Source organism: Artemia sp. Qi Xiang Cuo, unplaced genomic scaffold (genome assembly GCF_049724085.1).
Source record: "Artemia sp. Qi Xiang Cuo unplaced genomic scaffold, ASM4972408v1 HiC_scaffold_3253, whole genome shotgun sequence".
Taxonomy (NCBI): Eukaryota; Metazoa; Arthropoda; class Branchiopoda; order Anostraca; family Artemiidae; genus Artemia; species Artemia sp. Qi Xiang Cuo.
Window position 1 is genome coordinate 22,968 of NW_028300646.1, and position 13,697 is coordinate 36,664.

At 37.2% G+C, this 13,697-nt stretch overlaps 2 protein-coding genes across 2 annotated transcripts in view; one reads left to right on the forward strand and one right to left on the reverse strand.

Annotated features, from left to right (window-relative positions):
- LOC148938461 (uncharacterized) overlaps positions 1–11,706 on the forward strand; it is a 29,161-nt gene extending 17,455 nt beyond the window's left edge. The window contains exons 3-5 of the mRNA XM_089107779.1: positions 5,660–5,832; positions 8,117–8,302; positions 11,551–11,706. Coding sequence (XP_088963905.1) covers positions 5,660–5,832; positions 8,117–8,302; positions 11,551–11,706 — 515 coding nt within the window. The remainder of the gene's footprint in view (positions 1–5,659; positions 5,833–8,116; positions 8,303–11,550) is intronic.
- Positions 1,506–4,314, reverse strand: LOC148938462 (uncharacterized). Its single transcript, XM_089107777.1, has 2 exons — positions 4,144–4,314; positions 1,506–2,483 (listed from the first exon to the last, which is right to left on the reverse strand). The coding sequence occupies exons 1-2, from the start codon at positions 4,312–4,314 to the stop codon at positions 1,506–1,508; spliced, it is 1,149 nt and encodes a 382-aa protein (XP_088963903.1).
- Positions 11,707–13,697: the final 1,991 nt, after the last annotated feature.

A 13,697-nucleotide genomic window follows, 5' to 3' on the forward strand; every position in this document is an offset into this window, starting at 1 on the left:
TAAAAAAAAAAGGGAATTCTTCCATGGGAGGCTCTTTCCAGCACAACAATCACACACTTACGCCACTGACACTCAGGTTAACTTAATGGTTTCATTTCTTATATTAAAGAACGAGTACAAAAACAGAATCAAATTGAAAAGGTGTGTTTTTTCCAACTCTACTTTTCCAGCATTATCAACATCATTAAGGTAAAAAAAAAAAAAGCTGGAAAGAAACGGAAATAAATATCCCGTTCTCAACGGATCTTCCAGTGATTCACTCAGTCAGAAAATCGTCTTACCACATACGGTATATATAGTCAGTCGCTCAGTGCCATTCTTCAAAGACAGTTTCGCAAAAGGAGCTGATTCTGACATCTGCTTTTCAAAAGGTGACATTAAAATAGGTTGAAAAGGGAACCATCAAAACAGTAAAACAAACTCTCAAACTACGTCCATATTTTGCTGAAAAACCTTGAATTTCTCATTGGCTTTCAACAAAACGAGGCTCTCAAACCTTCCGTCCGCCAAGGAATTACGCCTTGGACTCATTATAATGCCACCTTTCGAAAAGAGACGCTCAACTGGGGCCGATGTAGGAAGCATACAATTATACTTCCGAAACACTGAATTCACTGCCGGGTACTCTTGTAAGATCGAGAGAGTCTTTCGGGAATCACTGAGATATCTCAGAATCTCGATCTTGACCGTATTTGCCACAGTTGGTTGCTGAGTGCTTGTTCCTGATTCGTCGTCCGAAAAGTCAAAAAAAGCCTCAGGAGATCTCTCAAGAACTATGCCACTGCTTTTTTCACTAGTGGCACCCATTTTCTGCTTCATTGTTATGGCCTCCTCTGTCATCAAACCCAGCACCAGTTCCTTGTGTTCTTCTTTCCCAAACTTGTCCTTGAAAAACGGCAATGACCACGTAGCAAGATGGTAGTCCGAATGAACCGCTGGATATCCACTGAGAAACGGAAATCTTTTTCCAAGTCCTTCGAGCAGCGTCTGGGTTAAGACCCTTGTGAGTTTGACACTTTGGTGCAACTTCACCAACTTCCTTTCCAAGCACTTGATAGTTGGGAGAACAGTCCCGAAATAGGCTTTCTCCTCACCCTGAAGCATATCTAGGGCGATTGCTATGGGCTCAAGGACTGAGACGTACTCAGCAAGAAATTCAAGCTCACTTGTTTTGAATCTTGGTTTTTTCAAGACATCACACACTGCTGAGAGCTTTCCAGCCATGTGACACTCAAGAATTCTTTTCAGTGCATCGTATTCAGAATTCCATCTTGTTGCGTTGGGTCTTATCAGCTTTTTTTCGAAGACCTCTTTCAATAGGTCATTGTTTTTTGAGCTGTGGCTTAGGGAATTCCATAAGCCCTGACACTTGCTCTTGACACTCAGCAGATTTCTTTTGTAACTCACGTCCGTATTTGAAGCATACTTGGCATCTGTGGTGGCCAAAAGGTTCAGGGTATGACTAGAGCAGCGAAAGTGTGGAGGTAAGTACATACCTATATTACCTAATGAGTCCGATCTGCCATCATTCCCTTCGGGCTCAGAAATATCGCTATCGTCATCATTTGTGTTAACAATACGGTCGGGAAGATCAGAATAACTATCAGAGGTCCCTCTAACCCTGCTTCTAGTTCATCTTGGTCTTGTGCACCACTTCTGGGATTGACACTAGAACCCAATTCTGGTTCCCCGACATCAGTCACATTCACCCTGTCAAAGATCTTACCAACGTCAACAACATCTAATTCTTCGGAGTCGGAATCCATGCTTTCTTCATCAGGTGTGTCACTCTCACTGGTTGCAAACTCAGAGCTGGATTCTTGCTCCTTTGATTTTCCTAACTCCTTAAAAGCTTTGACGAAGTTTGAAGCATTGTCTGTTACAATTGCCCGAATTTTGCTCAGATTCTTGTCAAGACCATATTCACGAAATATTGCAAACAGCAAGTCTGAAATTCTGTCGAAGGTATGCGCTCCAGCAAACCTTCTAACTGCAAGCACCATAGGCACAAATTTGTTTTGACTATCTAACACATGAGCTGTTACTCCAATACAGCTCTTATTATTAGAAGACCAGATATCACACGTCATAGTGACATAGTCTACTTTTTCAAAGAGCTGAATCATTTCTTTCTTTACAACTAACAGAGACTCATCAATTTTACCGGCCAGAGTTTTCCTTGACATTATCGGTCCGATACTTGGGTTTATCCCCAGAATCATTTGCTTAAATGCATGACTTTCCACTGTAGAGAGTGGGCGCATGTCAGACACTATGTAATTCATAATCAACTCATCAGCCCTTTTTTTCGTACATTTCTTTTTTTCAAAGAAAGAAAAAGGTGTATCCTCTTGCTTAGGCTCGGGGATGCTTTCATCGGTTGTGTCATCAGCAGAATCAATGGTCTGCTCATCTCCATCTCGCCTCCTTTTTTTCCTAGTGTTCACTGTGGAGAATTCAACATAGGTTGAAGGATGAGCCGTCTGAAAGCAGACATAATGTTTAGTTTTGCTATATGAATCAAATCCAAAGGCTCATTGCTTTTCCACAGGATCCACTGAACATTGAAACTGCAGTATAACAAGTATAACAAATATGAATGAACCATCACTTTCTGAAGGTTTGATGGTTTGGTTTTGTCAGTCAGGAACTCAACTACTTTGAGACCATCACCTGATAGAGGAAGTTCACCTAATGTGAGGATATGTCCCTTGTCACCTGCTTGTCAGTGAATGCCCAAAATGAAATGATTCCCAGGTCCCAGGTACAGCCATATACCTCTCAGGAGGAGATCTTCACATTCTCCTCCTGAGTGGAAGGTTCCTTTACTTGGGAATAATCTCATTTCAGACATTTACTAACTAGAGACATATCCTCTCATTAGGTGAACTTCCTTGTATCCGGCAATAGTCTCAAAATACGAGTTCCTGACTGGGTTTGGTGGATCCTTCACAATAACAACAAACCTTCACATTACTGCAGATTCAACGATTACAATGATCACCATAGAAAACCTTTTTGCAGCTTAAACTTGGACCATCCTCTGCAAAAAAGCAATGAACCCTCATGTTTCTGCAGCATCGTTGAAACATCAACATCAACCGAAAATTTGTCCAGAAATAAACTGAGTTGTTAGCAATATAGAAACATAGTAATATAACAACTAGCCTATCATCAAACTTGTAAATAGCTTATGGACATATCCAGGCATTAGTTGAGCTGCAGTTAAACTGGAAGCAGGTTAACTGAAAATACAATAAGGTATGTAGCCTGGGATATCTGGCCTATGTAACAAATAGCCTAGGTCTAAGGATTTCCCTATTAATACATTAAATTTAATGGGAAAAATTAACATTCCTGCTATACTAGCTTCTCAATCTCAACAAAATGCCTAGAACCCAGAAAATAAAGGTTAGACTATACAACAATATGTAATTGTGATAAAAAAAAAATATAGTTGTTGGTTTATTATATAAATCACCTAAAAATCACCATTGGTTTAGTATATAAAATATCATAAAATGAAATTTTTATTAGGGAGATGGAGAATTTAATGGAAAATTTGAATAGTGAACCTAAATATAAAGTGCAAATGGGAGATTTCAATACTGACTTCCTTAAAAGTTCAGATTGTCCAGATTTTCTCAATTTAGTAATTTCTTCTTTTCTATATCCACTGATAACTATCCTTACATGAGTTACTGGGAAATCTGCAACACTAATTGACAATATATTTGTGGATGAAAATCTAATTGAATGTTTGAATGCTGGTGTATTAATTATGGATGGATCAGTAGATCACAAGCAGGCAAGCCTATTAAGCTTAGGCTATACAAGCCCAATGGACATTGTGGCTTGATGCAATGCTTCCAATTACTTGATTTTACTTCAAGTCAGGAAATGGAAAATGGGGCTAGGTCAGGAAAATGAAATTTTCAGTAGACTAAAGATAGGCTTTGTAAGGATAGACTAGTCTAGGCCTAGTAATAGCAAAACATATTTTTAGCTCTAATATTTATTAAAGGGGAGAAATCAGATAAAGAAAAAAAGGAAATATACCATTAGATTTTCTATTGTGATACCTGTCAAAGTTTAAGAGAGAAAAAAAGTACAAACAGACATAAAAAGGACAAGGAGACTTACACGCAAGTGTTTGTGGAAATTTGAAGGTGCATGCAGGTGTCCTTTGAGAACCCTGTTGGGACAGTTCTTGCACCATGCACTAAGTGCGCCATCTTTTTCGATTTGTCCTTTTACAGCAAAATATTTGCCTTGAAGAATAAACGGTAATTGTTGTTTGCCTGCGTCAGCCATTTTTTTTTGTGACACCTTTTTTCTTATTCTTCTTAAATGCGCTCGACGGAAACGGCAAACCACATCAAGTAAGAAACCAAAACCACACGCAGCCCAACCAGAAAATTAAAAAATTGCAAAAAAAAAAAAAAAAAAAAAATTTACAGGTTACTAGGAAATGTGTTTTAAAATTAATGTAAGTTTTTTTTCACAGTTTCTTAAAAATTAGAGGCAATTTTTTAATGTAGTAAAATTAATAAGTACTCTGTGGAATTTGTACTTAAGTACAAGTACAAGTACTTGAAAATTTTACTTAAGTAGTACTTGAAGTAAAAGTACTTCAAGTAAGTTACAGCACTGACCATCATGGATATTCCTGCACTAAATTTAGTGCTTCAAAAAAAAAAGAATTGAAATTGTGCTTCAAAAAAAAAATAAAAAAAAAATACAGCAGTTCGAATAGAGTTTTGGAAATGAGCTTCGATTTGATGCTTATAATTATTCATTTCCAAATTCAGCTTGGTAATGATGATAGTTCGAGCTATAAAAAAAAAAAAAGACTCGTCGATCTCAGCATTTTTACAAAACGCTATGTTTTTTACCTTTCCGGGCTATAAATAATCGTTTCAAATACAGTCTGTAGGTCAGGCAATATCCGATTTTGTTTTCTGCAAGTCTGTTATAAGTTTTTACTATTATTTTTTGTAAATTTGATCTTTAAGTATCTTTTTATTTAGTATAATTCAAAATTTTACGTTCTCAATTTTCTTTTGAATTTGCGTCAATACTTGCGTTATTTTGAGCATGAATAAGGTGGATTGTTAAATCTCTGATCCATATTTTTCCAACTTGACAGCGTTCGCAAATACTGTTAACAGTTAAAAAAATGTTGATATAGATTGATTCAACCCAATCTCAAAATTTCAGTGGCTTTTAACTGAGTAAGATTGTAAGTTAGAGGATCATCATCAAATTCATCATCGTAAATTCATCATCAGGTTTACTTCTAGCGAGAGTTCTACAGAACGCTTTATCCGCCTTATCATCCTTGTTACGCTTAATGATTGTATCTTACGTTTCACGCTTCTAAGATAATTGCCAGAAACTGTTTCCTAAGCTGGTCTCAAAGGGAGGATGAGCAGGGCAATGCAGACCAGGAGGATCAAAGTGATATTGAATGTGAATTATCCTACTAATATTCCCTTTGAGAACAGCTTAGAAAACAGTTTTTGGCAGTTTTATCAGGAGTATGATAAATGCATGATATGATTTTTTCTTGCTGAAGAAAGATTTAGGTTAAATTCTAGATTTAGAGGGTGTTTATAAATTGATGGTAGAATTTAATATATACTTGTGTTTTTTTCAGTTTTTTGTTTGTATCACTTACTTCACGGAGTGTTCCGAGACCAATACTTTGATATTATGACTTTCCTATTAACAACAGCAGCTGTTATTGGGTACGTTTTCCTCAACTTCTTTGGCAAAGATGAAAGTACTAATGTCAATAGGGAAAATTTTCGGCACCCAACTGTTAAGCTGGTGAGTATTTATTTATTTAATTTCTTTTTATCTATTTATTTTTTATTTGTTTTATGTAATTTTGCTTTATTTTATTTATTTACTTTTTTCTTACTTTCAATTAAACATTTAAAGGAAGCAAGTGCTCTGCTCTGAAGAATAAGAGTATGCAAGTAAGGACGAAAACCACGCTGGCATTCCATCATACGAAAAAGAAGAAGGTGTGTGGAATAAGGAATTTTCTAAAATATAGTAATTAAAACCCAAGCGAAAATTTTGTCTGTTTGATCAGTAGCTGCTCTAAGCAATAGATTAGAGAAAAATGACACAAAGAAAATAATAGAATATCTAACTTATAATTTTAGTGGAATTTTTATGAAGTGATGAAGCTAAGGCCCTTTTGATCTAGTTTATAATTTTTTTTCCCATTTTGTTGAGGACGGCTATAGACAAAATATTCATATAGGGAAAATATTCGTTTGGATTTTATTTTGACCAGTGTCTTCGGAAAAAGTCCTCACTCCGCGTACATTTTTGCTTTTTGCAAGAAGAGTAATTAAGTGCGTTCTAAAGACTCATTAATTAAATGAAGTTGATTAAATAAAAAAAACAAAAAAACTCGCGCACGATTAAAAATTTGAGAATGGAGGGAAAATATCGTTTAGCTAATACTCTGTTGCCATTATCATGTCTTTTTAAGTTCCGGTTGTTATGTATTTCTTTTACTACTACTACTAACAACTAACCGCAGCACCAAGCCGCCTGAGGCCAATACAGCTCCGCACGCTCCTCCTCCATCCCAGTCTCAAAGCCTCCCTTTTTACACCCTCCCACAAAGTTCCCAATTCCTTTAAATCTTTCTTTATTACGTCCTTCCACTCCAAACGAGGACGACCTGCTGTCCGTTTAGCCCTAGACGGTTGGCCAAAAAGAACAATCTTCGGCAATCTGTCATCCTTTATCCGCACAACTTACCCTAGCCACCTCAACCTTTCTTTCATTATACCCTTAGAGATCGGGATTGAACCACATTTTTCGTGCAGCCTATTGTTTGAAATACGGTCAGTCAGCCGGGTACCCAGCACAATCCTTAAGCAATTTCTCTGGAAAACATCTAGCAAATCTTCATCTGGTTTTCAGAGTGCTCATGCTTCAGAGCCATATTTGACCACTGTCATCACTCTAATATAATCTAATCTTGCTTCTAATAATCTAATAGCTTCTAATAATCTAATCTTGGTTTGCAGACTTATCTTCCTATTCTTCCAAACTTTTTTTGACTGTGAAAAAACACCCTGAGCCTTGGTCATTCTACTTTTACCATCTTCACTTTTGGTTTAAAATTAAAAAGAAATGGTGTGAATGTGTGAATGATCTTGGTTATAGCCTACATCCAGTATCACCGTTAGATCTTATTTCTGTTAATATGGTATTTTCTGTGTGGTATTTTAATATGGTATTATAATATGGCCAGCGAAAAAAAACCTGGGTGCCAATTTCCTTTATATAAATGAATAATTTCCTTGAGACTTCTGAACTGAATTCATACCAATTTAGATTTTGCATTTATTTCGTTTTCTTTTTTTTCTAACATTTAATATTTTGTTTTGCTGTTTTTTCGGTTCAACTTCTGTCCTGTTTTATATGGATGTCTTTCGATTTTATTGATTTGTTAAAGTTTATTTTGTTTCTTTCGATTTTTTTTACTTTTACGTTTCCTTTTTCTTAGTCAATTTGTGATGTCTAATGCAAGTTTGGCAATGTTTGCCGATTAAGCTATTTCTAGGTTAAAACTTTGTCTTATCCCTCTCAATTTTTTAATGAGCAATTTTCCTCTTAATTGTTTTATAGGGCCTGTGACAAAGCAAGTCCAAGTATCCATGTCATGTCATATTGTATGACAACTGATTAATTGCGCAACATATGACAAAATTAGCTTATAAATTCACAGCCATGGCCAAAGTTATATGGAAATTGCTGATTTACCCTATTCGTGGACCTACTCCAAAGCACTCTCTTACAAATATCTGTACTTTGCATGCTTTGTAGGGGGGAAAAGTTTATTAGATGTTAAACTTTTCTGATCGAAGCATAGGGGTTGTTTCGTCTTTCGACTTGACGCATTTCTGTATAAGAAAATTAATGGAAATATTTCACACAATTGTAAATAGTAAATCAGGTAGACAGTATCGAAACACGATTTTCGTCGTCGGAAGTCGGAAAATTTCTAATTAATACTAAGAATGGAAGACAAGATAGGGTACTAGTTTTACTTTTTTTCAATAAGTTTTCTTTCTCTTTTCAGGCAAGACTGATTGTCACCTGCCTTCTAGGTATGCCAGTAATCTGTCTAGGTGTTGTTATAGTAGCAAAATATTGGCGAAGTAATTACATGCTTTTTCGATTGGTTGGAGGAAGAACCGACCTTCAGTTGGCATGTGGCAACGTTTTGCTCATTCATACTTTGCTGTCACTAGCTGTTAACTCAATGGTAAGGAATTTCAGTTATTTATAAGTATGGGAAGACAGTCCGAATGCTTGTGTCTGTGAACTTACTTTATTTTTTCTCATAACTGTTATGAATATGTTTTAAGACATAGCATTGAGAATATTCAATGTGAGTATACTATAAAGTATATTCCTACACGTATGGGGTAGGGATACAAGGAATTTATACCCTTGATTTGTCTGAAGCACAATCTTCCCAGAAAAAGTATAATCTAAAAATGAAGGACTATACTCCTTCTCCGCCCAGAAATTGATATCATTGATTTGAACCTGAGAGGGTGGGCTTAAGTAGATAATCTAATTAGATATTTGTAAATTAGTGAAATAATTCACAATTCACAAATAAGATTCACATTACAACTAAGTAAAATAATTCAAACTATATACTCTTAATTTTGAACATGAAAAAGTGACTCGACTTATTTTAATCGGAACACCTAGGTGTCCACAGAAATTTCTTAGAAATTAATAAATATTTCTTTAGGAAGAGCATAGGTTTAAGAATTAACTCGGTCATAAAAGACTCGGTGAATATTTGTTTCTCTGCTGTTCCTGTAATCATTCAGGATTCTAATCTGAGCCGGAAAAAAGATTGACTTGGTTTAGAATCAGTTTAATGGAAACAGCTGTCATAGACACATTAAAATAATGCACTATAAGGCGCTGTTTTTTACATGAAAAACACTGCATTACATTTTATTAAAAGCACTTGTAAAGTAAGGAGCAAAGGAGTTAAACTAGAGTGGCGCAAAAGCAGCTGTAATAGCGCTAGCAGCGCCACCCAAAAGAACCAAGGTTTATTTGAAACCAAGGTTTAAACGTGGTATATATATATATTCAAATTATTGGATAACCGCAGAAATTTCTCCAGTGGGATTGGGATGACCTATAAACATGTTTTTTTGGAGGGATAATGTTTAAAGAAAACATGCCATAAAAGATTCCTTTTGTTCTGAGCATCAAATTTGTTTTGTGAAGTTTAGGTCTTTTAGCGAGCAAGTCGAAGGGCCGGCTGCGCTGGCTCTTTCCCTTGTCTACCCCTGCTTGCTCGGGCCTTTAGTCTTTGATGTTTGTCCCTGTAGTTGGACGTCAGATTCCCGTTCGTTTATTTAGATTGTGTCTTTTTTTTTAGAGTTAATCACATAATGGGCAATATGGGCACAAAAATGAAAAACTTTCCTGGGTTTTTATTGCCCTTCTCTGTTTTCCCGGGACTTCGGCCATCACGGATGACAAGACTCAGACTTTACAGAACTGTTCTTGCCAAAGTTGCAATCCTTGGCAGCTGAGTACAAGACCTTTTCCAGAAGGCAATTGTTGGATCGACTGCATCAACCAAGACATGATCTTTTGATCTCCTGGCATGGGCTGCCAAGCTTAGACATAAATTGACACCAAAGAACATAATCATTTACATCCTCTTCAGCATCATCACTTCCCTGACATATTATCTAATCAAGCAGCTTTATTTTCTTTCATGTGTGATCACGAGGGGATTTAGAGTTGCTGCTCTTTTTAGAAAATCCCCTAGCCACATTCACACAACTGATTATCTTTAAGCAAAACAAAAGAAAGAGAAAACATAGGTCAACGAAAAAATAAGTAAATTCACATCAGTTTAAACAAGACAAAATATTTCACAAGTGAAATGTGACAAGGTGACTGAATTAAAATCATAAAAATTCAATGGAAGGTCAAACTTTCATTTCATAATTTGTTCTGTATAAGACTGCTTTGTATTCTAATAGTGTTTTTTAAAGGTTTTGTAGTATCAGAATTTTCATCAGACTTCGAAATTATTGACATTCAAGAGTCTCTGTTCCAATGATGTCGAAAAACCAAAAGGCGAGAAACATAATAAAAGTCTAAATACTTTGTTTTCACATCCAGAAGCCTTCCTTGACTGAAGAAGAAGAGAAAAGCAAAAAATGCATTAAAAAGTCAATACCTGCTAGTAGATGTCATGAAAAGATGAGAGAAAAACAGCGCTTTCAAAAAAAAAAAAAAAAAAAAAAAAAGGCTCACACAAACAGAAACTTACGTCTGAGAAACTACAGTTGTTATTTAAAAAGAAAAACAAACCTCGCTGGTGATGCAACAAGACAAAAATTTGCTTCGAAGAAATAAGCAGCAAAAACAACTGATTTTATGCTTTTCCTCGAGACGTGTCATCTATATTAGTTTTTGATCAGCTACCGATTTGATGAGGGACTTAATAGTTTTATATTAACTAAAATTAAGTTTTGTATTTTATTTATTGTCATATGATTTAATATTAATTTGAACTGATTCTGGAAAAGCAAGTTTTGAGCGGTATAGTTTTCAAAGACATGTTCGCAACAAAAAGTGATACTGATCTAAATCATGGTCGGTTTAATTCGCAGTTGCTCTGAAAGGAAATAAAAAAATTTAGTTCTGCAGCAATTGCTGCAACATCTTAACCAAGACATTAGTCATCTTAACCAAGGTATATTAGTCATGATTTATTTGATAACAATATTGATACAAGTTCACAGTTGTCGTATTAATGCAGTATGAATACAACACATGTTACTATTATTTTCCATGACCACACTGCCTTTTCTATGACGAAATCAATAAGAATTCCAAATAGGGATAGGTCCTTTTATTAGACAGTGAAATGAAAATATAAAACAAAGACTCTAAATATTTCGATGACACAGTCGGTCATCATCATCAGTAGAGTTACTAACTTATCAAAATTAAAACAAACTGCTTCTATACTAAACAAAATAATCACACCGCGTCAAAGCAAGTTACCGGTCCATTGACTTAAAAAGTTCACTAACTGTTCTTGAATTTTTTAATACTGCTTTGAGCAAAGGTGGTACAAGTTTCTTCGAAATTGCAGGTCAAAGCAGGTTACCGGTTCATTGACTTAGAAAGTTCACTAACTGTTCTTGAATCTTGTAATACTGCGTTCAATATTCTTCCAATTAAAAATGAAATAATGCTGAATTTACAGGTGCTAAATTTATCATTTTATTCTTCTAATAGCAAATGAAATGTTGCTGATTCTGAAGTTGGTCTGTCATCCCCATATCAGAATTTAAATCCACGTATTTTAATCCATATAAGTGATATATATAACCAGGAGTGAAGATTACTTGAAGAAATTCATTATTGACGTCACAAATAATTCCTATTGAAATAAATTCAACCAATCACGTCTTGACAAATCTACATCAGGTATTCTTTCCATCATATTAGATAAACATTGAGAACGGCGATTTCTTCGCGCTGCGTTTCCTCTGTGAGCTGTATTTTGTTACTAGCCGACCACGGATTACGAAGTCGAATCACGCCGGACTCTTCCTGAGAGCTGCGTTTTATTTGGCCGCACTTAACACCAAATACATACATTAAGAGCAGTTGTTTGTGCAGATTTCTGGCAGGATATACCAGGCAATAGGCAGAAGAGGGGAGGGTACCCGCCGCAAGCGCCGTACGTACCCGCCGGTATTAAATTATCTTTGAATTGCGAAGAATAGCTGAGTGGGTCCCGACACTTCCCCTGTTCCTGTGTATTGTTCTAGAATTAGCCATGACTAAAGATACATGTGGAATCTGCCCCGAAAATGTAACCAGCAAGACCGATGGTGTAACATGCACTAAGTGCAACAAGTGGTTTCATGTCACATTCGGTAAAGTTAAATACTCTCCAGAACTAAAGTTTACATACCTTTGCCCTCTATGCAAACCAAAAAATGCTGCTACTGTTGCGTCTCCAAAAGTGACCGGAAAACCGACTAAGACAACTACTTCCATTCCAAATTCAGCGGGATCTAGCGGGCTTCTCCGCCCCCAAGCATGTAGTATTCTCTCCAAGTCGGCCGAAAGTCCTATTGTAATCACTAAGCCCTCGTATTCTACTCTTGCCAATATGAACCCCGGTGATAGTGAAAAACCCGAACTTGAACCAGTTTCACAACCACCAATAACACCCGCTCCTGAAGTAATAGCAGAAGACGTAAATGAGGCTGGAAAAACGCAGAACAGTAATGACTTACCTGCCTTAGGCTTGCCTCCATCTGAATCGCTGCTAAACCCTGACCTCTCTAGGTGCATCACCTATGACATACCAGCTGGGGGAAGCCCCTCCTTTGAATGCCATTCTTGCAAAAGATGGCAGCACGGTGCATGCGCTGCAATAGATGCAGACCTAGTACTGGCTCTGCAGAAGCCGTCGGGCCGGTACTTTTCGTTCAAGTGTACGAACTGCTATCGACGTCCCTGCCATGCGCCTAAACAGCTACACGAAAGTACCCAAATCTCTCCTGATCAAGATGAATTGAGCCAAAATCCAAAGGAACAAATCAAAGAACCCTTAGTATGCCGTTTCCACCTCCGGGGAATGTGCAGAAACAGTGTGGATTGTCCCAATCCAAAGGAGTGGGTCCCAAGCCAAAATCCAAAGGAACAAATCAAAGAACCCTTAGTATGCCGTTTCCACCTCCAGGGAATTTGCCGAAACAGCGTGGATTGTCCCTTTCTACATATCTGCACAGATTTCTATAGGGCATAATGTGGCAACAACCAGTGTATATTGGTAAACAAAGAACCTTGCCGAAAGTTCTCATGTGGTCTTTGCTTCGTAAGTGACTGTCCTAAAGTGCACCTGCCTGCTAAATGTCGCCTGTATGGGGCAATAAAAACGCACCCGAAGCAGTTAAAAAACGGGTTCCCTGCAAAGTCCGAAGTTGGGAATCAAGATATCAGAACAGGAGATCGTTAACTGAGAATTGTCCCCTTAATGCAGTTGAAACTCACGCCACCGAGGAAAGACAACAGCATACATCCTATAGCTCCCCTTCCCCCCTACCGAAGACCGTGGCTACCAGCACCCCCAATAAGATGGCAAGCTATACCATACGGGCCTGTACCAGATATCAGACTAACTATCCCGCCAGCACACCAAATTATTACTCCCCATTTTCCAACGAGGAACAGATTTTCACAGCTCATCGAGTCGCTAGTCTAACACAGCCCATTCTTGATTTCCACCGCTCAATCCCACCACCAACAAATCAAGCTTTACTCCATGAACAACTCCCACCCCCTTACAATCAACAAAAACGTCACCTTCAACAAGTGAAAACACCTGTTGCAACCTTGAAATACAACCCCAAGTATACTCAGCGATCAGCTCAAATGGATGCCCAAAGACACCTAACTCTACACGGTACGACAAAGGATTGTAATCGCACAAAGCAGAAGTATTCATTTCCCAAAATCCTGCTCGCAAACGTCCGCTCTCTTGGGAATAAAGTTGAAGAGCTGGAAACCACCCTCATACAAAATGACATTGAAGTGGCTCGCTTTTGCGAAACTTGGTCGGCGTCTGGCACATGCACGGT